Source organism: Python bivittatus, unplaced genomic scaffold, assembly GCF_059951505.1.
Source record: "Python bivittatus isolate LINGU-HERP-01145 unplaced genomic scaffold, Pbiv_v1 ctg000340_np1212, whole genome shotgun sequence".
NCBI lineage: Eukaryota > Metazoa > Chordata > Lepidosauria > Squamata > Pythonidae > Python > Python bivittatus.
In genome coordinates, this window is record NW_028277056.1 from 9272495 (window position 1) to 9300173 (window position 27679).

The window sequence follows — 27679 nt, forward strand, 5'->3', positions numbered from 1 at the left end:
TACATCATGAGAAATGCCAGGCTGGAAGAATCACAAGCCGGAATTAAGATTGCAGGGAGAATCATCAACAACCTCAGATATGCGGACGATACCACCCTAATGGCAGAAAGTGAAGAAGAACTAAAGAGCCTCTTGATGAGGGTGAAAGAGGAGAGTGCAAAAGCTGGCTTGAAACTCAACATTAAAAAAACTAAGATCATGGCATCTGGACCCATTAATTCCTGGCAAATAGAAGGGGTAGAAATGGAAGCAGTAACAGACTTCATTTATTTGGGCTCCAAGATCACTGCAGACGGAGACTGCAGCCATGAAATTAAAAGATGCTTGCTCCTTGGGAGGAAAGCTATGGCAAACCTAGACAGCATATTAAAAAGCAGAGACATCACCTTGCCGACAAAGATCCGCATAGTCAAAGCTATGGTTTTTCCAGTAGTAATGTATGGCTGTGAGAGCTGGACCATAAAGAAGGCTGAGCGCCGAAGAATTGATGCCTTTGAACTGTGGTGCTAGAGAAGACTCTTGAGAGTCCCCTGGACTGCTAGGAGGTCAAACCAGTCAATCTTAAAGGAAATCAACCCTGACTGCTCATTGGAAGGATTGATAATTAAGCTCAAGCTCAGATACTTTGGTCACCTAATGCGAAGAGAGGACTCTTTGGAAAAGACCCTGATGCTGGGAAAGATTGAAGGCAAAAGGGGAAGAGGAAGGCAGAGGATGAGATGGCTAGATAGCATCACTGAAGCAATGAGCATGAAACTGAGCAAACTCAGGGAGGCAGTGAAGGACAGGAAGGCCTGGCGCGATATGGTTCATGGGGTCACAAAGAGTCGGACGTGACTTAACAACTGAACAACAACAGTGAAAGGAGACAAATAATCTGAGAGTTCGGTAAGTGTCAGAAATGAGATTCTACCTTCCCTCTGAATACATTTCTCCCAAAGAAATCTTTGTTATACAGCTGGAGAGTCAGGATTCCCATCATACTCAATACCCAAGCCAGTGCATTGCAAACTGCAGCAGTTGAGAATCAGTGAGCTGAGTTTGTTCTTTGGACAGGACTGGTTTAAAAGCTCAGTGGATTATGAGATGGCAGGATTCATCATCTTCCCAAGAGAATCAAAAGCAGGGGGATTTTTAAAGGGGTCCCCTTCTACACTCTAGTTTCAGAATAGTTTTTCCCACTTGTGTCAGTTATTGTAATTAATATTATTCCTATATGATCTGTAACATTTAGCAAATCTTGCAATGTTTTGAATTTTGCTATATTGTGAAAAATAAAAGAAGGAAACAACCGATCTCATCACCACTGATGAAGCCTACAATATAATTCTATTCCAACTTTCCTCTGGTGCTTTTCAGATGTGTTAGGATCACTGGCTGGAGGGTTTGGATGTTTCAGTCACAAGCATCTGATACTAGCCATGATGGTATCAGGTACATCATGATGTGATCGTGCAAATGATGCAAAGTTGCATCATTTGCACAAAAGCATCAGGGTGCATCTGGGCTCATCTTGCCCACCCCAAGACATCCATGGTTTTGGTCCCAACTTATCTGGGGAATGTCAGGTCATTCTGCATACTATAAGGCAGGGTTTGACTTAATGAATGTATTAAATGAAATTTTATTTAATTTAATGAATATAAAATTTTATTTCAAGACAAAACCCCACCATATGATGCATAGATCTCTTGAGGCTCTTTTTAAGGAACCTCCCTGACCATCTGTTATGTTGCAGATCCTATTTCTGTTATTGCTGTGGCAACTGTGTTAGGCTCTGAAATTTACAAACCAAACATTCAAAATTAGTTCTTTAGGGAAAACTTTAAACTAACAAACACATCATCTTACAAAAGAGCCTGGACAATCAAACTTCTTTTGAGCCTGCAAGGAATTTATGTGAACACGAAGAATAATTAACCAATCAGTGGTTGAAATTACAGCAAGTGACTAATCTCTGCCTCTTATAGATTTGTTTATTGCAAAGACTTGGTTGTTACAGAGGTTTTAAACAACAAAATAACCAAGGACTTTTCTTTCTTTCTTGGAGTGTTTTTCAGTTTATGCTCAGCAGGTAGCTCATGTTGTCTGAGCTCCAAAGCTAAGCATGGTTGGACCATTTGGTATTTGGATGGGCAACTACTAGGAAATGTAAGGGTTATTGTAGGCTAGGCTGGGAAGTTAAAATATATTCTAAAATAAGATAATGGCATCTTCCTTGACAACTGCTGTCAAGAAAGGTACCTGGATGTGACTATGGGGTCATCAGAGTTGAAGTTAACTCAAAAGAGACTTCACCTGTTCGTTTATCTGAAGAAAAAGAAAAGGTGTGAGAACAAAAACAGGAAGATAGTTTAGAACGTCTCTTCCAACCAAAATTCCAATCAGTCCTCTTACGAGCATTTATAAGCCAAGAGAATGGAAAACTGCTTTTTTCTGTCAAGTACAAATTCTAACCCTGTTATTGCATATTGTAAAACAAGCCTTAGGGTATAGGACAGAAGATGCCATTCCTAAGGCGCTGTTTCAAAACTTTGCTGTAACAACAGATGCTTAAACATTAAAAATCCCAAGGGAACAAGAGAAATCAAACTGCAAGCACCCAATGACAGGGTGCCAACATGGCAACATGGGCTCAATGACGCCACCACATGAATGCCATGATCACACACTTGCATCATGATGGCATTCATGTGATGACATCATCACACTGGTGTACTTCTTTGTACCCCCATCGCTCATGGATACCCATCTGCGTACTGTCCCCCTGAGGAGAAGAAAATGTTTAGAAGTTGGGGTAGGGGGCAGTGCAGAAAAGGAATATGAAGAATGGAGTGTTCCTCTTTAAGAAGCCATCTACTCCTTGCCCTATGATCTGATGTAAGGTGCAAGACACCCTAGACCATAATAAGTAGCCTGATGATTCTGAATAACAATAACAACGAAAATAATAATACTGTTTTGCAACATCGATGATGATGAAGTTGTCTTGCTGCAAAGCAAAACATCAGAGGATGAATTTTCATGATGGTGATGATGATGATGATGATGATGAAGAAGAGGAGGAGGAGGAGGAGGAGGAGGAAGATGATGATGATGATGATGATGTCTTGCTGTAAAGCATACCAGTCTCTAGAACAGTGTTTCTCAACCTTGGCAGCTTGAAGATGGGTGGACTTCAACTCCCAGAACTCCCCAGCCAGCATGCTGGCTGGGGAGTTCTGGGAGTTGAAGTCCACCCATCTTCAAGCTGCCAAGGCTGAGAAACACTGCTCTAGAATCATATATTTGCCTTCTAGTCAATGGGCTTTGTGACTAGACCCAGCCCCCAAAGCAGCCATTTTGTGACAGTAGGGATCTCAAAATTCCCAATATACCTTCCCCGAAAAGATTGTCTACCCCTCTTCTAGAGGGAAAGGACAAAGGTTCCCACTTCCCCCAGTAGCATTTTGCCGCATCTCCTGCTTCAGAGGCTATTGAAAAGCCAAACTTAACTGTTGTAATTTACAATTTGAAATGAGCATATCCTTTTCTGATTTTTTTTTTTTTCTTTCTCAGAACTAGTGGTTATCAAATATATCCCTTTGATTCATTTTATGAACAGAGAAAGGAAAGTAAAAAGCTGGAACTATCTTCTTTGGCAAAACATTCCAAGGTGGATTTAAAGCTTTTGTTAGTTTGTTTTCAGGACTAAATAGCTATTGCAGAAAGAAACAAGCCATTTTTAAGACAGTGAGTGGGATATTATGTTTATATGAAAGAGAGCCAAAACTCCTTTTTCCCATTTCTTTAATTTCCCCTCATAAAATGACTTCTCCTATCTGGACAATCTGTTTTCTGTACATTCTGGCCACTGAAATAATAATTTTTCTCTCTCTCTCTCTCAAAAAAAATGGAGATATTTCTGCCAAAATCTACATCTTCCTGTTCCAATCTCCCCTCTTATTATTTCAGCTTAGCAAAAATAGTGCAAAATCAGGCTGAGTTTCTACAGTGTAACACTTCCAAAGTGTTAGCAGTTTTCAGACCTGGCTTCATTTCCATTTTTTCCCCTCCCTCTTTCTCTCTCTCTGTCTCATGATCAAAAGAAACAGCAATGAATTCATGTACCATTCTCACATTTGCAGTTTTCACACAAACCTGCCAATTTACTAATTGGGCACCAACTGACTCCTTTTTTTAATATATAATTTTTATTAAAGATTTTTTAAAAGAATAAAAATACAAATTTTGAAAGAAAAAAGTAAGAAAAGTAAAGAAAAGTAATAAATAAGTGAAAAATGTGCAAAAAAGGAAAGGAAAGGAAAGGAAAGGAAAAAGAAGAGAAGAGAAGAGAAGAGAAGAGAAGAGAAGAGAAGAGAAGAGAAGAGAAGAGAAGAGAAGAGAAGAGAAGAGAAGAGAAAAAAGTAGAGAAAAGGAAGAGGAGGAGGAGGAGGGGAGGGGAGGGGAGGGTATACATTTATATTTTGCCCTCTCTCTCTCTAAGGTACCAGGTGTCTCCTTTTGACCCCTCTCAACCGTTTGTTTTTTGCTAAGGTGCAGAGGTCTCTTCCACTTCCTGGGTATGAAGGAGATCTGCACGGCCCTTACCTTGCCTACCTTCAGGCAATATTTAAAAACCTGCTTTCCCCCCTAGGCGTGGTGAGGTGATTTGGGTGAGGTGATTTGGGTGCATCCCTTTCTAGTTGCTTTTATGGCTCCCTTCATATGCCAGTTGTGTTTTTATGTTATGTGGTGTGCTGTTTTATGCCTAATGTTTCTAATCTTGTGAAGTCATCCAGTCATTCTGAAGTTGGGTGGCCTAGAAATTTGACAACAAACCAACCAGCCTGCACCATCTTGATCTCCTGGAGGAAAGGCAGGATAAAAATCTAAGTAACAAAGAAATAAGTAAGCCAAGCCAAGTAAACAGATAACAGCCTTGGGGTGAGGAGCTGAGTTTGCTAAATGCCTGCCCATCTTAGTCTTCCATCCCTTTGGTCCTTTTGCCTTGCTTTCACAACCTACAGTGGTACCTCGGGATACGAACGCCTCTACTAATGAACTTTTCGGGTTACGACCAGCTCCGGCCGCAAAAATTTACCTTGATGTGCAAACTCCGCCTCGGGGTATGGTCATTTTTCCACCCTGACACGTGGTCCACGGCCATTTTTCCACCCCTGACACATGGTCTGCGGCCATTTTCCCGTGGTGCGGCGCCCGGCCGTTTTCCCACCCCTGACGCGTGGTCCGCGGATGCCAGAACGGATTAACGGTAATTACATTGAACCTTATGGGAAAATTTGCTTCGGGGTGCGACCAAATTTGGAGGACGGAACGGATTAACCGGATTTACATTGAACCCTATGGGGAAATTTGCGTCGGGTTACGACCAACTCAGGATATGCCCAGAGTCACGGAACGGATTAAGTTCGTATCCCGAGGTACCACTGTATTAATTTTCTCTTTCTTTTGCCTAGAAAAGTCTACTAGGCAACAACTTTGATTTTTTTTTTTTTTTTGAGTGAGGAGAAATAGCAGTACCTTCACCTTCCCTTGTGCTCTGAAGAAAAGAGATGGAGAAAGAAGAGAGAAGATATCAGAGAGATGCTAGATAAATCTTGAAGGGAAGATTGAGGAAACTAGGAATGTGTGGTCATGAGAAGAAAGGGGTCTCACAGAGAAGATCAAAACCGGTTCTCTATCATCCCAAAGTACAGAAGACAGAAGAATGGTTTTAAATTAGAAAAAGGAGATTCCTGTTAAACATCAAGAAAAACTTCCTAATGGCAGGAGTAGTTTACAGAGGGTGGTGGCTGGCTGGCTGGTTCCCATTAATTGGAGGTGAAGTGGAGAAAGCGGCCCATCTGTTGTGGATTTTTAAAATTTGGATGCTTGCACTGAGCAGATGGTTGGACTTGATGGCCTTAGTAGCTCCATCCAACTCTAAGGTTCTGTGATTATTCTTCTCAGAGAAGCAAAACTGCTAAGTGTGTTGTGTCCTCTGGCCTGCCAAGAGAGTGCTGACACTAATGGGAGTAAAACTAAGGTGCCTATATTATTTATATTTATTATTTATGGGTGTAAGTTGAAGGCCAGAGCGGATGTTCTTCAATTTTTCAAACTTAATTCAATTCACTAAGGCCTTCGTTCAAACTAGAGTTTGAGTAGCAATTTACATAATCAAAACATAGACCTCTTTTTAAAAAATGGTAATTTCCACAGGTTTTATTAAAGCAGTTTTCCTGAAATGGATCTAGATATCTTGGATTGACTTCTCAGCCCACATGGACGATGGGAATTCTGATGATCACAGTTCCGGCATATCCGGAGAAAAACTCTGGAGGACCAGGCTTATAGTCCTGCTTACAGATGGTGTGAAAGTCAACGGGCCACGGTACCTAAGGGCCTTTCCTCACTAATGAATGAATCAGGGAGTCCACTCCTGAGTTCATCAGAAAACAATGTTAGCATGAAACCTGCTTTCTCCAAGGATGACAGACTGTCTCACTCATGGGCTAGGGATCGAGCCAACAACATGGGGAAGAGAACTGTATTTTATATTTGTATTACTTATGTTTTTACTGATTTTAAATTGTTTGTTGTGAACCACCCAGAGTCCCTCCTTGTGGGAGAGTTGGGCGGTGATATAAATTTAATATATAAATAAATACATGAATGAATAAAAACTTGACAAGGCATGTTTATACTAGTTGTATGTAAGTGGGGCTATCTCCAAGTTGCTTACTGTACTGGTTTTTCCTGAAGATAAAATGAACTGTTTTAGAATGATACATGCCATCTTCTATTCCTTGGCCAGAAGGATAAGAAGGATTTTTTTCAAGGAAGCAGAGAAGTTCAGGGGAAGGGTGCACCTAACCCCACAATACCTGATTTAGTAACTGCGATAAACAGAGTTAAGAGGTTATTGCTCACCTACTCAGTCTGACTGGACAAGATCTTTTCCAAAGAGAAGAAGAAATGCTCTATGCAAACAAGAATGTTATTCCTCATGTCACATTCATCACTTTTAATAATGGTAAAAAATAAACTTTCCAAGAGGTGGGGTTAGAAGAGAGAAAGAGATAATTGAAAAAATATGCACTGGAATACAGCTTCAAAGAGAGTTGGAACTGTTCTGCAACTATTTACAGAACATTTGCAAAGGTTTGTCTCCTCTGTGAATTAGAAAATGCAATTTGAAGCTTTCTCATTTAAGGTCTGGGTTGGAACCAGGGCCAGCTTTCCATCTGATGGCCAAAGAAAAACTTTCTGTGAAGAGGCAGGTGGAATATACAAACAGGCTTTCCTAGCAGTAGGAGAAAATCGATTTCATTTCACCAGCACTAGGAAGATTTTATGCCAGCTTTATCTCCAGCTGCATCCAAAAAGCGGAAGACTGCCAGCAATGCACTGAGATAGCAAACTGGGAATATAGACGTATAACCAAACCTGATTCAGACATAGGAGATGGCTGCTAACTTATCTAGGTGAAAATTGGATGCCCTATCAATTCTCTATCAGAAAGAGTGCTTTATAACTGAAATCAGGGATGAAAAAAACAGAATGATCCCAAGGAGGAGGAAGAGGAATTTGAAGTTAAAATTTAGCTGGGGTGGAGGAGGATTGGCTAGACTTTCTCCACCTACTTTTATTTGTTCTGAGGGACTTTAATGGCACAATTTTTCATACTGTAAAAAAAAAAAAATATGGGAATGGAAGCAGGAAGTCCTTCAAAAGCAAATCTCAACAGTCATACTTTTAATGTCCCTTGTTGAAAAACAGTCTCCAGTACAGTGGTTGAGGTCCAGGTTCCTGACAGGACTAGCAACTTTGTGAACCCATTCTGCACACCCATGTCCTCCGGGGGGCACTTTCTGTGGATTCTGCCACAGTTGTACTTGACTCAATCACCGGTCTGGCTTTCTCTGTATTATGAAATAAATTGGAGTTGAAGGAGGCCTCTCTTACTGCAGATCAGAATCAAAAAATCATAGGATTGTGGACTCAGAAGGATCATCTAATCCAGGGTGCAAGAAAACTAATTAACCCACCCACAAGAGCCTTCTTAAAAGCCTCCAGACTGGGGCATCTGTGTGTGTGTGTCAAAAAAGTCAAGATGGCAATTGTGATCATACAGTCAAAGCTCCACTCCTTTTATGTGCACAGAACTTTGATAGTGATGGCCATCTTGATGGAGAACTCACAACCTCCACAGATATACTATTTTATTGCTTTACTGTTGCACAGATCTTACCTCAGAAAGTTTTCCTTTATATTTAAATGAATCTGGAAGGTTCAAAACTTATTTATTTTTCCAGGTCTACTAAAGCCACTACAGTGGTACCTCGGTTCACGAACGCTTCTGTTCATGAACAATTCGGTTCACGAACAGCTCCGTTCGCAAAGTTTTGCCTCTATTCGCGAACGCCGGATCGGGTTACGAACAGGATCCACGGCCATTTTCCCTCCCGTGACACGTGGTCGCGGCTTCCTGTAGGGAGGGGGACTCTCCCTCCAAGCAATATCTGCCTCCCCACCCGCCTTCCTGTCCTCCACGCCAGAAGTCGCGTCAAGCAAGGTTAGCGTTCTCTCTCTTCGTGCTGTACTTTGTGTCATATTTTTGCGGTTTAAAAAAAACAAAACATATGGTTCAGAACAGATTAACTGTAATTACATTGAACCTTATGGGGAAATTTGATTCGGTTCACGACCAATTCGGTTCGCGACCAGAGTCGCAGAACGAATTAAGTTCGTGAACCGAGATACCACTGTATTTTAGTTCTATCATGTCATCATCTATTGAACGATCATCAATCTATCATGATTACTGTTACAATGTTACTTTACTATTACTTTTATGAACTTTTAGATCCATCTTTAATGTATGTAAATTATATTTTTTTGCGAGGCTCCCAGAGTTGTTAAGGGAGTAGGCAATATATAAACATTCTTAAATAGTCTGGTAAGTCATGGCTGCAATAAATAATTTAAAAAAGAATTTCCACTGGACCAACACTGGCATTTTCAAGGGCTCTTGTTCTGAGATGACTTAAAATATACCACCATCATTTAAACAACCTTGTCTTTCCTAGCACAGAAACAACCACTTTTATAACTTGCCCAGAGCTGATAAAATTTGAAATGGGATATTTCCAGTTGGACTACTGTGCCACTGTTTAATAATACAAATGAAGCAATGAAGAAGCCATTGTTTTTTGCTGCTGTTTTGACAGGATACAAAGTTTTCTGTAATTCTTACCTACCAGGTTGCAATCTATAGACAAATATTGAGAGAGCTTTAAATACACTGAGTCCTGACTGAGATATGAACCAGTGTTTCTCAATTTAGGACAGGAAGTCCTAGAATTTCAAGCTGGCAACATCTAGGAATTCTGAAAGCTGAAGTCCCTCCATCTCTGAAGGTGCCAAACTGACACAGGCACTGTATTTCCTAGGAAAGTGCAGAGTCCCATTTCGATTGAATTATGAATCCTAAAGGGTTAGACTCTATTTCTTAGCCCAACATATGCTGAAAGACAACTGTTGCAAAGAAAGAAACGGTGATGAATTTAGTGCTGTGTCAAAATCCACTTGGCTCCAGGTTTATTTGTATACCTTCTTACTTATTTATTTATTTAAGGAATTTATATAGCCGCCCAATTCACTCACGGTGACTCTGGCGGCTTACAAGAATAAAAACCCCAAATTCAAAATCCACTCCACGCCTCCCCCCCCCACGTCGCTCTTCAAATCCATATACCCCACTCAAAGAGGCTGACAAGAATTAAAATTAGTGCAGAATTCCAATAACTTTCTTTTTAAATTTTTTTATCCCGCCTTTCTTATTTTTATAAATAACTCAAGGCGGCGAACATACCTCATACTCCTTCCTCCTCCTATTTTCCCCACCACAACAACCCTGTGAGGTGAGTTGGGGTGAAAGAGAGGGACTGGCCCAAAGTAACCCAGCCGGCTTTCACTTAAAAGCAAAACAAAAATAAGACAGAGGGAAAAACAGAGAAACCAATTATCTAATGAAACCAACCCAGGAAAAAAAAGTAATGCTGGTAAAACATCATGCTGCCTATGGAATGAATGTCTAAAGAGGAATATCCCACCAAGCTGGTTAAAGAGCCCAGAAAATAATCTCCCCCTTTCTCTTTAAATGTCTTGGGTAGGGAGGTAAGGTCATAGAAGATACTTTCCTTCAATATTCAAATAATAAATAATAAATTTTATTACGGTTATTGACCAGTATGAGTGGCAATTCTATAAAAGTATACACCTTGATCCTTTCCCTTCTCCCAACCAGCTTTCACCATAGCTGGACAAAGAAGAACATGTTCTTCAGACCTTAGATTGGTAAGGGAAGAAACATCTACTCCTAAGGTAGATGCATCCGTGAAGACATCAGGATTCAAGCTCAATTTGAAGGAGCATCTCCAAGGTTAGGAAAAAAAATCCTCTAAAAAGAATGCAGAACAATAATTGACTAAGAGGAAATGCATTTTACCATAAACTGAAACTTTAAAGCTCTGACTTCCCTAAGGCCATTTGGCTATTCCTGCTAGTGGACTCCTCAGCTGTCCCATCTTAAAGGTCCTTGGTTAGTTTAATCTGCTTGGGGTTTTTCTTTGGCCATTTTTTGCTTTACTGTGTCTTGTCTCTGGCCAAATCTGGATGTTTGCACCCAGATGCTGACAAATCTCTTATCAACAATCTGCAGGGGAAAAAAAGTGAAATAATTTTTGGCTTTGTGGAAGGAAGGAAGGAAGGAAGGAAGGAAGGAAGGAAGGAAGGAAGGAAGGAAGGAAGGAAGGAAGGAAGGAAGGAAGGAAGGAAGGAAGGAAGGAAGGAAGGACATATATATTGCTAATAAGTACTGTTACTACCAGTGATTACCCTGCAAGACTATCAGAATTTTAAAAGTTATAGATTTGATGAAGTGTAAATAAGAATTCAGAGTCACATTTTGTTATTAACCTCAGGCAGAGTGAACTGTACTGTACTGCTCTCAAACAAAAGTGCTCTTGTTCATTTTAGAAGTAAGACTTTTCCCATTTGTCATTAAAGGAATACAAATGCACACCAGGTTGTCTGACAGTTGCATCAAGGATTGTGTGTTTCCTTCCTCTTGGAGACCACCCACAGAAAGACAGGTAGCAAATAGGGAACATTTAATGCCAATGGAAGTTTTAAGTGAGAAGCAGCCAGCAGAAGCAAGATAAAAACAATTCTATCTACTCACCGAGGTCGTCTGAAAGCTAGGCCATACAACTGACAAGCCAATCCCACCGTAGGAGTGTACACTATTGGCATGAATCTTTCTATGTCAGATGTGAGCACCCGGTAAAACAGTTTCTCGTTTCTGTCCTGCAGAGTCATAAGGATGATGTATCTGAAAAAGGACAGAAGAAAAGGAAGAGATGAAAAGTGGTGTTGACACACGCATGGGCAATTCATCCAGTACTCTGAAAGATCTGAAAAAGTTTCAGCCAGGTCAACAAGAGTTTGTCCTAGTTTTTATTAAGGGGACTGATTAGGGATGCAAACATCCAGATTTGGCCAGAGACAAGACACAGTAAAGCAAAAAATGGCCAAAGAAAAACCCCAAGCAGATTAAACTAACCAAGGACCTTTAAGATGGGACATTGTGGTGGGGATCTGTGGCAATTCAACCATTCAGATCCAAGGCAGTGGTAATCAAGGCATGAATAACTGTTGTTAAATACAACGGAATCAGGATTGGAGTTGGTGCATCGGCCTTAGTTGCCACCACAGCCACCTTGACATTCATACAGATGGATGTCAAGGAGCACCATGCTCCCCAATGACAAATTGGCTCTTTCTGGAGGACTACAATCCCATCCCGTACAGTATCACATCAGTCCCAAAATCCGTCTTTTTTCTTACAAACAGCACCTCTGTCTCCTCTAGATTTTAGCATGTTTTTTCTCATTTAGCCAGTTACTGAGATTAGGCAGTGAATCAAGAATACTTCAAGAGTTCAAAGTTTGAAGAATCAAAGAAACTTCTGATTCAAGAGTTGAAAGGTAGGGAGCAGTAGACCTGGATGTAATCACTGATGATACCTCACTCCAGAGCTCCAAGTGACTTCGCCCTGAGGTTTCATGTAGATGTTAAACAACATAGGAACACCTACAGTAAATTACTTAAGTACTGCAGTTCCCCCAGAATTATCTTCTGGGCATAGTCCAGCAGGACCAGAATTACTTCAAAAATGCTCCTAAAGCCAAAAGACACTGAAGTGTATCTAAGTCAGTAATACTAAAAGCTGCTGAGATATGCAAGATTGCTGTCAAGGTCACATTCCTTCCATCTAGCTTTTGGAGTGGATCATCTACCAACATGACAAGGCAAAATCAGTGCTATACCCCAGATGAAACCCTGATTGAAATGAGTCCAGAAAATCAGTTCCATCCAAGTGTACCTGGACCTGCAAAATTACCAGTTTCTCAGACACCATACCAAGAATGGAATATTTGAGACCAGCCGATAATTATAGAGGGTGAAGGGAGGGCTTTTTCACTAAAAGTGAAGGGAACCATACAGTACATAAGGGACATTGATCACCTTGCTGATTTTTTTAAATGATTGCCACTGATTTTAATAAATGTACTTAAAGTAGGATTAAAGCTGGATTTCATCCTAACACTTTAGGGTAAGATTTATAGTGGATAGCTCCGGTCTTCTCCCAGTACACAGAAAAGTAGATTAAAGTACACAGAACAGTAACTATGGAGGAATAAATGATGCAAAACAAGAGACATCATTATTCTGAATTGTTTTTAGTTAATGTTTTGTGATAGACTTGGTATTTTTTCCAGGTTTTTTGAAGGGCCAGGCAGGGAGAAAGGTGTGCTTTTCCTCTTACAAATGCTGGAGGGATGCTGCTACATTTTAAAAAAAGCACCACCTCCTGCAGTCCTTTAAAAAGTTCAACATTATCTGCCACTTTTACAACATGGCAGAGAATATTGGGTTAAATAAGAGACTGCAAGAGGTCATACAATAATAATAATAATAATGCAAGGAGGTCCTTATCTATGTGGGAAAATGTCTGAACACAGTAGAGATAAGATGGGGTCAATTTACTATTTCTGTTGGAGAGATGCATTAATAGGAGCTGGAAACAAAGATAGCATAGAAATTATGACTCTGCTCTGGGAACAGCTAGCCTCCTATTACAAAATGCATGGTGAGATGCCAGCTTATTAGCAGTTTCTCCACAACCACAGAAGGCAGCCAATGACAGCAATCTGAAGTGTCAAAATCCATGTTTCTTGGCATCCAGCTCCAACCATAAGCTTTGTGCAGACATCCCCAGCTCACTTCTGCTCACTTGTCTAGATCATTGGATTTGGTCTCGTAGCTTTTGAGGACTCGGAGAACTTGAACATCTTGACTCAAGAAGCAAGGTGGAAGAAGACCATGTATTCCCAGCTGGAGCCTCTCTTCAAGGGTAAAGGCCATACCCTAGGATGGAAGAGAGGATGGGTGTGTTAAAACAATGGAACAGAACCACTCTCTTAAAAGAAAGAAGTATTATTAGTTTTCTAACTTGGTAGACCTTTCCAAAGAAAGAGATGTTGTAAAGAACAGTAGCTTCCTGACAGCAGTTTATCCCACCTTCCAATTTAACTCGAAACTTACAATTGTGTAGAAAGTCAATGTAAAGGAGAGTAGCTGAACACAGACCAACAGTGAGTTCTGTGGTTACAATTCTCTAGATAATTTACAGTCTAGGATGATGTGACTTAGAAATCCAAGCAAGCTGGATTTCTTACAGAAAGACATCTTATACTAATTAGCCCCAGGGCTCTCTGTAAAACTCAGTGCTTCTACAATAAGTTTAGATTGTTAAAAAGTGAGCTGGTGATTGATTCTAAGTCAGTGCTATTTTAAATGCCTTTAATCCAAAACTCTGCTCTCTGTAGCAGGCAATGTGATTTTCAGATTTATAAGACATGGAGCACTCTGGTGGATCTTGTCAAAAGATCACCTTGTTTATTATTCTCTTTCCCACAATACGCAGTGAGATGCTTCTGGAAACACTAAAATTTAAGAGCCATTCACAGATTCACCATCCATGCATTGATCTAATCCTTGATTAAAAAGGATAAAAGTGCCATTTTTAAACATTGATTGTGGACAAGTTACGATGGGGAAGGGAATTATGCAGTAATCTGGATCCAAAGATCTGGAAAAGGGGATCTGGAGTGTGTACAGGCACCCACCTAGCACCTATTGGCATCTGTTTAAACCAAGTGTGCCTATTTTGTGCATTAACAACTATACAAGCCCAGGAAAAGTTATCGTTTCTATAAGAAGGTGCCAACATCCACCACATGAACACTCCAAAGCCTCTTTTCTCCTTTGAATTTGGATCGCTGCACAGCTCTCATGGTAATAAAATCAGAAATGACAGAAGATTAGGAAAAAGTACATACTCTGGTTTTAAGCTAATAGCGAAGATGAAAAAAAAAACATTGAAAATAATTCCACCAGCATTTCCAAGAAACAGAATTGAAAGCCAATACTGAATAAAAATATTTTTGTCCAACTCACCCCAATATATCTCCACATGCTATTTAAGATAGCTGAATTTGTTTGTTGTTATGTGGAAGCCATGAGTCATGCCTCCTCCCTTGGCAACCCTTCAAATGGGATGTTTTAAATAATGTGCGTGTTTCGTTTTTCGATCCTCCCAATTGCAATAACTTAAATGAAAACAATATTGTTTTTGGCATGATGTCCCCTAACCCACTCTGTTTAGTGACTGCCATAGCATGCGCTGGCTCTGAGAAAGACGTTGTGCAACTGAAATTTGCCAAGAAAGCAAATTTCCTTCTTCCAGTGACAGGGAAATGCAAATAGTTACTGAAGATGACAGATTTTTGCCAAATGTAGCAAAAGGTGAGCCAGAACTGCAGAGGAGAATCATTAACATTCATTAAAAAAACAGTCTTCAAATATATGCAGCATTTGATAAGTCAGCCAAAAAGCACAAGGTAAGGAAAGTCTGTGTGCCTTCTGGAATTCTCTCCAACTCCTTAAAAATACCCCTTCTCAGACTCATACAATCAGGAAAGGAGAGGGATAGGGGTTTAGAATGGAAGAGTTGGTGACATTTTAAGCCACCGCCCAACTGTGTCTCCCATAGAAATCCATTGGGGGATTTTTTCCTCTGCAGATCCTGGCCACTTTCAAACTCAATCATTCTTCTGCTAGTTTTGGTCCTGTTCTGTTAAGTTTTTAGAGTTATCAATGGGCAGATAAACAGACAAAGCCCCAAGCTCCTTGAAATAATTTTCTTCCAACATTCCAGTCCAGTGTTTCTCAACCTTGGCAACTTTAAGATGTGTGGACTTCAACTCCCAGAATTCCCCAGCCAGCCTGGGGAATATTCTGGGAGTTGAAATCCACACATCTTAAAGTCACCAACGTTGAGAAATACTGTTCCAATGGGTTGGAAAAAGTAACATGGCTTCTGGGTTTGTTTTCAACCCATTTTCCAATAGCTGCATAGGTATGCATGATGGCAGAGGATGAGATGGTTAGATAGCATCACTGAAGCAATGAGCATGAAACTGAGCAAACTCAAGGAGAATAGAATAGAATAGAATAGAAATCTTTATTGTCATTGTACTACTTGTACAATGAAATTAAATGCCACCCCAGTGCAGCTTTAAAAATATAAAAACCACAGAAGACATAAAACACATATCGCACATAAAACATATAACACAACCTTCACATTTCATATTGCACAACCCCTGATGCTGCATTAATACTGCACTATACGATAGAATTCAGTATAGTTACAGCTCTAACATAGAAGCTATTCTTCAGCCTATTCGTCCTTGTTTTTATTATCCTGTACCGTCTGCCAGATGATAATAGTTCAAAGAAAGAATGTCCTGGGTGGGATGGATCCTTAAGAATGTTTTGAGCCTTCATAAGGCAGCGGGAACTATAAAGTTCTTCCAAAGAGGGGAGAGGGCAACCAATGAGCCTCTGGGCAGTGATGGTAACCCTCTGGAGCGCTTTCCTATCTGCCACTGTGCAGTTAGCAAACCATACACAGGTGCAGTAGGTCAAAATGCTCTCAGTGGTACAGCGGTAGAAGGTCACCAGCAGTTTTTCATTCAGTTGTTGTTTCCTGAGAAGTCTCAGGTAGTATAATCTCTGCTGGGCCCTCTTAACCAAGGCTGCAATATGAGCGCCCCAAGTCAAGTCCTCCTTTATAGTAACACCCAGAAACTTAAAACTGGCCACCCGCTCCACTCGGTCTCCATTGATAACAAGGACAGGAAGGCCTGGCGTGATATGGTTCATGGGGCCATGAAGAGTCGGACACGACTTAACGACTGAACAACAACAACAAACATAGGTATGACTTTCTCCTGGTGGACAGACCTGATAAGTCTGCTGTATCAGATGTCAGCAAGTGATTCACTCATGTCTAATGCAGATACCCCCTTAGCATCACCCACAAGTTTTCATCGCTTTTTGAGAAGTTATACTGGTTGGCACTGGAACCAAAGCACATGGTCCCAGACTTGAAGGGAAGTGATAAACTTATCGTTGGTCTATCTATAGCAGTACCCAGTGAAGGAGCAGAATACCAGAAATCACAGAGAACTGTTACAGAATGAGTTGGTAGAGGAGAATTCTCGTATTTGTTGGTGACTATGGAAGGTAACAGGAGTTCTGAAAGAACCTTATTTACCATCCTTCAGCTATAGGACCCCTGCCTAGCTAGCTGCTTTTCTGCAAGCCAAACTGCAATCACATCCTTGAGCAGGTCCACTCAGACAAAAGCTTCTGGATCTCAAATAAAAATCTTCTAGCCTCGTTGCTTGAGAATTCTTAGTCGGCAGTGATTATTTTTCCCTAACAGTTATTTTTTTACTAAATTCTAGGATGAGAAAATTCTAGATGCTGCTTCCAGATTGTCTGCTAACGCCAAAGGAAACACAACTAGCCATGAGACATCCGTTTTCCTGTGATTATTTCCCGATGAAGCTTTTTAAGTCCTGTAAATCTGGATGTGAAATGTTTGTGCGTCAAAGAGAAGGGAGGCCAAGCCTGCAGGATGAACTTTGCTCCTTTTTGACCTTGTGATCCAAATGCCAACTTTAGATCATGTCATTCATTCAAATATTGATAAAGCCTACTTCACTGCCAATTTCCGATACCCAGGTTGGAAAGAATGCAGCATGGAGATGCCAACAACTGGATGGAAAGAATGAGCAAAAATTCCAAGGTTATTTGGCACTAAACAATTCAGAGACAGCCAACACGTGGTCGTTCCTTGGTTATTCTCTCTCAGGGTCATCCAAAATGTCCAGAAGCTGTGTTCGCCCAATACTTTTTAACCAGATCAGTGGCTGGATATGTACAGCATGTTTAATTTGGCTAATGTTAACTTTGGATTATCTGAAGGTGTGGCTTCACCTTTTCTACAAATTTAGTCTATGATTCAATGATTTGTGCAATTAGTTAATTCAGTAACCAAATTAAGCAATTGCACCAACCCAACTATAGTCCGCTAGATTTTCAGGACCTCAAACAGTGCTGACTTCTCTGATATTTTGTTATTTATTTTTTTGTTTACAACAACTGCTTTTATGCCACTTCAATTATTCAAATCTAGGTTGTTTACAAAGTAGAGAATTATCAGTACAATAGCTGGTAAAAAAATTCCATATATATTACTAACCATAATCAAAACCCTCATAAAACATGAATATCCTTCCCCAGAACATCCTCCACTCAATTCTCAGCCCTCAAATGCTCTTTGAAAAAGCCAAGTTTTTAAAAGCTTTCTGGAGGGCATCAATCTTATTTAAGGTGGTATTTGCCTGACTGGAAGGAGACCAAGAATAGCGAGTCTTACAGAGACACAAGGGACTGCTTCAACTTCGTGGGAGACAGGTTTGTTGTATCAAACAGAAACAAATGATTCAGTTCTATCTTATTCAGATAGCAGAATCACCTGCCTCTAGTAGGGACAGATTTGAAGCCTGAAGATCAGAATGGTATATGAGTCAAAGATGATACCATTTTCATGATGTGCTTGGACTTCAAAATGTCAGGATATTTGTTAAAAAAAGACAATTTATCAGACTTTTCTAGTTGGGTCAGACCCGAAGCATGCTGAAAGAATGACTCATAAGCCATCTTGGTTGCATCAGCCAGAGCTGAGATGACACAGTTTTTTGGAAAAAACGATGTCTCTGAGCATGCCAGCTTACAAGAGCTGCTACAACACAGAGCTCCTACATGCCTTAAGATAAAAGTCTCTAGGAGGGAAACACACCTCTGAAGCTGCTAGAGGTAAACACCCTGCCAAAAGCTGTCCTACCTTCACTATCTCTGCATGTATATTTCCTAATGATACTTGTCAATCAAACTCAGAAAAAGGCATAAAGAACTCTTGCACAGGCACACATATACACACTCTAGGAACGACATAGAAAGAGAGAGAGAGAAAGAAAGAGGCACATGCAGAAATATAAGTGTTGCTTCTCCTAAAACTCCATGGCTTTGTTAGTACAAATGTCCTGGGAGCCACCCAGAGTCATTTGGAGTCAGGCAGCATCAAATCAAATCAAACAAAGCAAATAAACAAATACATACTGGGGGGCATGTTAGAACTGGCATTGGATAAAAATTCCTTCTATCGTCCCTTCAGCTACACTAGGTTGGAGCTGACGTTATTAATTTCCTCCTGCTTTCTTCCAGGCTACGTCTTAGTCCTGCCTTATAAAACACCTGATTGGTCTTTAGAGGCACACTGAAACATTCCATCAGAACACACACACACACACAACCCTTCACATTACTTTTAAACAGCTATATGGTGCACTTTTAAGGCAGTGTTTCTTGAACTTTTTTTCTCTCAGGACCCCTTCCCACTTTTAAAAATTATGGAAGGCCCCAAAAGAGTTTTTGTTTCTATGGGTTATATTTATCAATATTTACTGTATTAAAAATTAAAATTAATGCATTTGTTGCCGCTACCATTTCTCACAATTGTTTGATGAGATTTTAAGATTGTATTATTTTTCAACATAGTCTGGCAAATAATTTTGATTTTGCAGACCCCTGAGAGAGTCTTAGGGAACGCGCAGGAGCCTAGGACCACACTTTATGAAACACTGTTTTAAGCTTCAGTGTTTGAAGTTTGAGGCTCTTTGAAACATGTATCTGGGCTGTTCACTCCCAGGTTTTTGGTCCCTAAGGCTACAAAGGATTGTTATTGTTGTTTTATAACTAACGGGCCCGAAGGTGTGATGGAACAGGTACCTTTGATGGCACCCTAAGGGGGTCAGACACATTCATGCTATCAACAATACTACCATATTAACTATGGTGGCATTGTGGAACATGATGGACAAAGCTGGGTTGCAAATGGAGAGCAACAATACTGAGAATGATATCTTTGGGCTTTGCTTCTCAGCCTCCTGAAAGAGATCTGGTTGGTTGTAAGAAGATTAAAATTGGAAAGTGCTGCATGTGGGTTAGCGATCCATCATGGTTATATGTTCCCCAAGAAAGCAACCCATGAGCGATTCCAGACTTTCAGATAATAGCTGTTTTCCATTCTTGTCCTACAAAATCCTTTGATGATATTCAGCAGACTTCTATTCATGTAAATTAAGCCAAGCTCCCCCAGCCTGTTAGCCACAGAAGTATTTTTATTTAATATAATTATGGGAGTACAACTCCCTCATAATTCCTACTTAGTGTAGCCACTGGTGATGCTGGATGAGAATTATGGGAGTCGGGGTCCACCCTATCTGCAGGACTGCTGTTGGGGAAGACTGAAGGACCCCTTTCAAATGTTTTCAGCTGGAGGTCTTTGGATTGCTAAGGCATGGCAACAGGAGCAAAGGAGGACTTACATCGCTCCATCGCTTTGGAGATGGATGCATTCATTGGCCGTGACTCCCCCACCCACTTTCAGCTTTGTTGCAGGCTAATAAAGAGCCTGTGCACGAGCTGTTTAGTGTACCAATAATGGGGGCAAGTATTCTGGGTCATTCGTAGTAACAAAAAGGGACCCTTCTGTTTTTCTGGTGGCTGCCAAATGATGTAAAGCGTTAGTAAACCGAAAACAACTTCTCTTTAAAAGAAAAATCTACTGTGTGATTCTTTTAGTGTGTTTCTCACTACAGACCCTTTTTTCATTTCAGTTTAGTAAGGAAGGCACTTAAAGATGGACAGACCTTTACAGTGACTTTCAATAGGGTATTTTTTGCTTGCCTTGGACATAAATCGATGCTTTCTGTTCATCTGGCTTCTTAGAAACGAGTAGCAAATATCTCTCCTGTTTCTCCATTTATATCCTACATCAAGCTTTCTCCATAGGCTGGTCCCAGCTCTTAATCACATACAGACACTACATTTTTTTTTCCTCTTCTTCACTGGAACACAATTGGCCGTAACCACTATGTGCCATGCAGTCATGACCCTACTGCTGGATTCCGCCTGCACTGGGACTTTTCTACAGTCCAAATAATTATTCAGTGCCATTAGAATAGAAAGACATTCATGAGAACTTTTTTTTACTCCTAGCAGCCCAGAAAATCCTAACAGTTGGGTATAAAAGATTAGATAAATTCCCAAGAACCAACCAAACAATAGCTAAATAGAGATTAAAGATGCAGAACTAGGGTGATCCTGAACTTCTCTCTCATTCAGTGATGGAGAGAGAATACTTCTCTCTTGCTTTCTGGAAGCATTTCTCCAGGAGCTGAGCTGCTAGATTACAGGTAGTCCCCAGTTTAAGAACAAGTCCTGTTCCCAAGGTCTGTCCTTAAGTCGAATTTGTATGTAAGCCAGAACAGCATTATTGTATAATACTGTACAAGTAGTATTGTATAGTTAACTCAAACCATTAGCAACAGAGCATGTGTATTGTGTATTGAACTTGAATCATAGTGTATTTAACTCAAATTTTGCTACAATAGGTTCTGTTCTTACCTATGGGTTGTCTATAAACTGGGCATTCTTAACCCAGGGATTACCTATATACTGCAGCACGGTCAGATCCAACATGGTCTTTCAGGAGTCAATCCTTAAGTGGCTTCTGTACAATACAAACTGAAACTTGGCCATAACAAGGATTAGATTCCTTTTAAAAAATCAACATGCCTTTGAACTGTGGTGCTGGAGAAGACTCTTAAGAGTCCCCTGGACTGCTAGGAGGTCAAACCAGTCAATCTTAAAGGAAATCAACCCTGATTGCTCATTGGAAGGATCGATAATGAAGCTCAAGCTCAGATACTCAGGTCACCTAATGCGAAGAGAGGACTCTTTGGAAAAGACCCTGATGCTGGGAAAGATTGAAGGCAAAAGGAGAAGGGGACGGCAGAGGATGAGATGGTTAGAGAGCATCACTGAAGCAGTGAGCATGAAACTGAGCAAACTCAGGGAGGCAGTGAAGGACAGGAAGACCTGGAGCAATATGGTTCATGGGGTCACAAAGAGTCGGACACGACTGAATGACTGAACAACAACAACAACAAAATCAATCATGCCCTCTACCAAACAACGTAACAAAATAACTTGATTTAATAATATCTTTTTGAGGTTTATTCATGGAGTATGTGTCTGTCAACTTACATGATGCATGCTCTATTTTATGAAAGCGACACAGTTGTTGATTGGCGCACATTACAGCAGCAGTAGAGTACTTGTGGATGTTGCTGAACTGCAATTCCCAGCAGTCCCAGCCAGCATGGCTAATGGTGAGGAACGCTGGGCATTGTCATTCAATAAACATCTACCAGACATTGATTGGTACCCTATCCCTGTACTAGATTTTGCTACAAAGGTCTAGGGAAATGGATGAAGTTCCATGCATGCAAACCACTTGATTGCTGTTTTCCAGGGATTTGTTTCAGAATGACAAAGGGTAGGAAAGGCTAAACTTGCAGCATTGCTGCTCAGATCATCTCAGAAGACCTTTTGTTAACAACAACAACAACAGCAACAACAACAACGAAAGCTCAGAATCTCTGATCATAGACCATAGTCTGATTTGACCTCAGTGACATTAGGGTGCATAGGAAGTGGAGAAGGGGGGTTGAAAGATGGGAATTTGAAACCACGGATGCCATGCAATTGTCCAACACATTCAGATTAGAAAAGGAGGTATCCAGATCTACATAGTCCGAGGCTTGGCAAGGATTCACCAACAAAGCTGTTTTGACTGGAGGGAGGTAACCCTCCCTGCCTCCAAATCAGCTCTCAACAGAGATCAACTTCAGGTCACCATGCTATAGTCTGCAAGGTTCAGTGTGTTACAGCTTTCTTCTGCCAGTAACACAGATGGAAATTCTGATCTTCATCTCAGTAGTAAGTCATTTGGATTGCCTTTTGTCTGCACTGCAACTGCACCTACAAAAAGATAAATGCCTAGATTCTACCAATGACAAAAGGTAAAAGAGGATGCCAACTTTCCATGTAAAAGAGATAAAAAAGATGCCAATTTGCATAAAAATCACCAGTGCTAATTTGCATTTGTGATGCATATATATATATATATATATATAGTACGGCTGTGCATACTTCAGATTCAAGTCAGAAGACTTGCTTCAGAATGCAAGGGAAGGCAAATGTAGCTGTTGTCTGTGACTCATCTGTGTCCAGAACTGCAGGACTGCAGGGCAAATCTTGCAGCAGCTACATGATCTTGGAAAAAGACAGGGATGCTTTAAGAAGTCACAAACAGATGCTACATTTGTACACCCACACATTCTAAAATGCCTCTTCCAAATCATTGCTCAGCCTTAGTATTTAGTAACATCTCACCTCTGTAGGAAAGACTGTGGTTAATAACTAGGTTTACACAAAGAATTAAGATGATGATGATGATGATGATGATGATGATGATTTTTTTTTACAATAAAATCTTGTACTTGAACTTGGATTCACTCAACAAGCCACAATTGGCTAGTTCATACATCACCCTAAGCCAGTGTTTCTCAACCTTGGCAACTTTAAGCTGTATGGACTTCAACTCCTAGAATTCCCCAGCCAGCCATGCTATGCTGGGGAATTCTGGGAGTTGAAGTCCATACAGCTTAAAGTTGCCAAGGTTGAGAAACACTGTGCTAAGCGATAAAATATAATTTGTAATGGCTTACTTCATATATTGCACTCTGCTAAAATCAAATAAGCCACATTCTAGCTTAACACATTGGATGAAAGTAAATGAATATTCTTATTATCAGTAAAATTTTGTATCATTTCCCTGCAAAAAGGGGTTCTCACTGAATCCAACTTCTTACTCACTAGGCACATTTCTCTCTCAATCTAAAACACTACATTTTTGAAAGCCTGGTTCCATTCAACATTTATAAAATTCCATGATTTAATTAAACCCATAAATAAGCAATTTTTTTTAAACACATACTTGTTTTATTCTTGTTGCATCTGGCATATCTACTGTATGAGTCAGACATGGTACACTTTATAAATGAACTCCTCTATTCTCAGTGTTAATATTTTCCAACATTTTTATTCATCATTCTGTTGTTCTTTTACCCTCTTCAAATCATAAAAGGTTCCATTTTGTATACAATGCTTAACAGATGTATGGTTACCTTAGAGAAAGTTGTTTACTGGCTGTACATAACTTGCATAAAAGCCCATCTCACTGGGGTCTGCCTATTTTGTACTTTGTCAACGTACTTATTCACTCCTTCAAAAGTATAATATTTAGTAATCCTCAAAATACCCTAATTCTAGAGATCAGCAGCATCTCCTCACTTATACAGCTAACTACTTCTTTCCTACTCCTTCACTCTTTTTCATCTACTTATTCCCCACTTTAGCACATACAGTATTTCCAGAGTAAAGTAGTATTTCAGAACCATTCCATGCTGCGTGTTCTTAAGCATATAAATCATCTGTAATACCCAAGGTTGCATACTGTTGTATACCTCCTACACTAACCATTTAACTAGTCTAGGAATGGTCAGTCATGAGCCTGCAGGCTACATACGGGCCCTCTGAGGTTCTCCACAGTTCCTGCTAACAAGCCAATTGGACTTCCTGCTTGGAAGTCCCTTTGTGCAAAGAAGGTTCCCCACCATGGTGGCCCATCCTCCTTAGCTCCCATCTGATCAGCTGACCATGTAGACAACTACAGGAAGGCACAGAGATTTCTGAGTTTCCTCAATGATTTGGCAGTGGGAGCCCAATAAAGCGAAGCAGAATGACTGGGAACAAGGGGGAAGTCAGGTGGCATACCCCTTCTTTCTGAAATTCTCCCCCAAAGTCCTGGTACTGTGCTGCAAACGTTTGAACTACCACTAGATGGCAGTGATGGGATACAGAACACTCTAGCAGATGTCTGGATCTTTGCAGGCCAGATATAGTGGCCCTACCAGGGACTGATTGTTGGGGAACCCAGCAGTCACTAGGACAAAAGGAGAAACTACAAGATTTCTTCCTCCTTCCAAGCAAATGGTAATCATTTCAGGGAGGAAAGATGAAACCTCCCTGCTTCCACCCAGAAACTCTGATAGCAGGCTTTTAGTTAAGATCTTTTAAGAGGGGACATCTAAAACCTGAACTTAAGACATAGTGGTAGCACTGAATCACAAGCCTTCAATCAACTTGATTGAGAAGTGGGTGGGTGGGGGGAATCCTACTCTGCAGATCACATTCTACAGGGAGTCCTCACTTAAAAACCCTAATTGGGACCAGCCACTCCGCTGCTAAGCGAAGCGGTCATTAAGTGGGAAATCAATCACGACTGTGCTTTCTGGCTAGAAAGAGAGAAGACTAGTCAGTTTCACACCTTTGACTTTTGTTTGCCTCCTAACAACTCCCTTGCCCTTTACAATGCTCAAATGCCTGCTTACTGTCTTGTATGCATCAAAAGCAATGCAATCGCACTGCAGCCTAGGGCTGGGAGCGATAGGCGCACTACACAATCAGCTTACAACACTCTCTTGAAACCCCTTTCTCTCCAATCTCTCTGCTCTGCGAGGGGGGGTCGAGGGAGAAAAAAAGCAAACGATTTCTATAGGCAATCTCTCCTTTGCCTGACCCTTCTCTTCCCCTCCCCCGCCCCCCACAGAGCAGAGAGACCAGAGAGGGGTTTCAAGAGAGCAAGCTGTTTGTTCTCCTACACACTGAGAGCAATGCGATCGCACCAGCAGCAGGAAAGGGCCAGGCAAAGGAAAGAGTGCCTACAGAAATTGCTTGCTTTTTTTAATTGGAAAACTGGACAAAGAGATCCAATTGGAGGAAGAAGTCTGTTGAGCTTGTGCATTTTTGCGCAACCATAGAAGTGTGGGAGGACGGGTCCACTGTTTTTCAGTACAGAAACTGGGCAACCAGATCAAGAGAATCCTCAATGTCCTAACCAGGAAAGGTCAAATCACAAAAGACGAACAGTGGCAGATGAAAAGCAGTAGATTTGTCCTCCCATGCTTATAGGGATGCCCAAAAATACACCAGCCCAACATACCTCTTCGTCCAATTGTACTGTTACCAGGGACCCCAACATACAACATAACCAAACTGCTTACAAAAAAGCTTGGACATCTCCCAGAAGGGAGCAAATATTCTATCAACTCCCAACTACGGTGCCTCCAGAAAATCAAAGACCTAAAAATAGAAGATGAAATTATGGTTTTATTCAATGTCGCACTCTTCGCATCCATAGATCCAGAACTAGCGAAAGAATCCATGGCAGCAGTACTACACAACACACCCAATCTAGCCAAATACACTAAGATCGAAATACCCAAAATCATGGACCTCATCAACCTCTGCCTCACCACCTACTTTCAGTTTGATGGACAGATATACCAACAAATCAGAGGAACACCCATGGGATCGCCACTCTCAGGACTCATAGCAGAGACTGTATTGCACCGTCTAGAAATTACAGCACTTCCACATATACAACAAAAAGTATGGATCCAGTATGTAGATGACACCTTCATCATAATAAAAAAGGAACAATTAACAGACACATAGAGATAAACAGCATCTACATACTATTCAAAAGAGACAAAAGACCAGATGATCACCTCACCAGCAATCATCACCCAGATAAGCAAAGGTTACCCCCAGGCACACAATCAAGAAGTCAACATATGCTAATCAAGGGACTACCAGAGGAGCAAAACAAACCCCCCACCCCCACCAGCACTGGCAAGGTAGGCCACAGCATATAAATAGAGAGCAAACCCCCATCCCATTTTAGCACTGAAGATGTTACCTAGCTGGGTAATGAAACGTTTGCAAGAGAAGAACCAAGCTCAGAGAACCCCAAGGACTCCAAAAAAAGGAACAACTAGAGAAGACACACGAAGCAATCAACAACATCTTCAAAAGAATAAAATTCACAAGGGAAGAAGAAGAAAACAACAACACACTACCCTTCCTGGATATCCTTATCAGAAGAGGAAATGGCAGCAAATTAGACATGCAGGTCTATCGAAAAACAACCCACACTAACCAAGTGGTCCATTACCAAAGTAACAACCCAGCCTCCCACAAGAGGAGCTGTGTAAGAACATTATTCAGATGAGCATAAACACACTGCAGCAACCCAGAGCACCAGAAAAAGGAAACAGACCGCCTATACAACATCTTCCAACAACATGGATACCCACTCAACTTTATCAAAAAGTGCCTGACCACTCAACCCACAACAGCACAACCAACACAAGCTATGAAAAGGATAACACTACCATAACATCAAAAACATCTCAGAAACAACCAACAGACTAAAACAACCACACGGCATCACCGTAGCACACAAACCAACTAAAGCCCTCCAAAACATCTTAAGTCAATCAAAAGACCCAGTAGCCCCAGAAGAAAAAACAGGAGTCATCTACAACGTACAGTGTAAGGACCGTAACAGCCACTATGTAGGACAGACAGGCAGAAAACTAGCAGAGCACATAGCAAATCCATGAATACCAACTAGCAGTCAGAAGACACCATGAAAACTCCTTAATCTCACAACACATGGACAGACTCAACCACAGTTTCAACTGGGAAACTGTGAGCATCCTAGACCAAGCTAAATCCAAAAACGCTAGGGAGTCCTGGAAGCTTGGCATTCAGACAAATCAGCCATCAATGGACACATAGAAATAAACCATATTTACACACCATTCAAAAGAAACAATAAAAAATTAAGAAGGAAAAAGAAAAAAGATCAGAACACATCCCCTCCAGCAGCCAATACCCAGATAAGCAGAGATTAACACCAGACAAACAATCACGCAGAAAACAATACCCTAATCAAGGAATTACCAAGGAGAAAACCACACCCCCACCAACACCGGCAGCTACTGTATATATACATAGTCCTTCGGGATCAAAGAAGACATGCTGTTGTGCAGTTCATCTGTGGACATGGATGGGGCTCTGCAATCCCAGTCTGGAAGCGCAGAGTCTAGCACAATGGAGGCACTGGAAGTCCATAAATTAATAGTTTTATGAGCCCAGTGCTATTCTTACTTCCTTTTATGCCTTTTCCCCCCTTAAAGTTGTTTTGTACTATAAGAGGGGATTAAGGAAACTCTGTCTCTTAGCCTCAAAGAAACACATGAAGGGTAGATGTCTTAGCATGTTTCAAAAAAAAAAAAAAAAGGGGTGAAGAAGGCAAAGACCTGTTCTCCAT

The 27679-nt window shown here is 40.8% G+C and overlaps 1 protein-coding gene across 3 annotated transcripts in view; it reads right to left on the minus strand.

The window, feature by feature from the left end:
* The window catches only part of ME3 (malic enzyme 3), a 115293-nt gene that overhangs the window by 50040 nt on the left and 37574 nt on the right, over positions 1–27679 (minus strand). For 2 of the 3 annotated variants that reach the window (XM_088140538.1, XM_088140540.1), the window contains exons 3-4: positions 13346–13479; positions 11231–11380 (exon numbers count right to left, since the gene is read on the minus strand). In XM_088140538.1, coding sequence (XP_087996664.1) covers positions 11231–11380; positions 13346–13479 — 284 coding nt within the window. Of the gene's footprint in view, positions 1–11230; positions 11381–13335; positions 13480–27679 lie in introns of all 3 variants that reach the window. The other variant, XM_088140541.1, reaches the window with a different exon arrangement.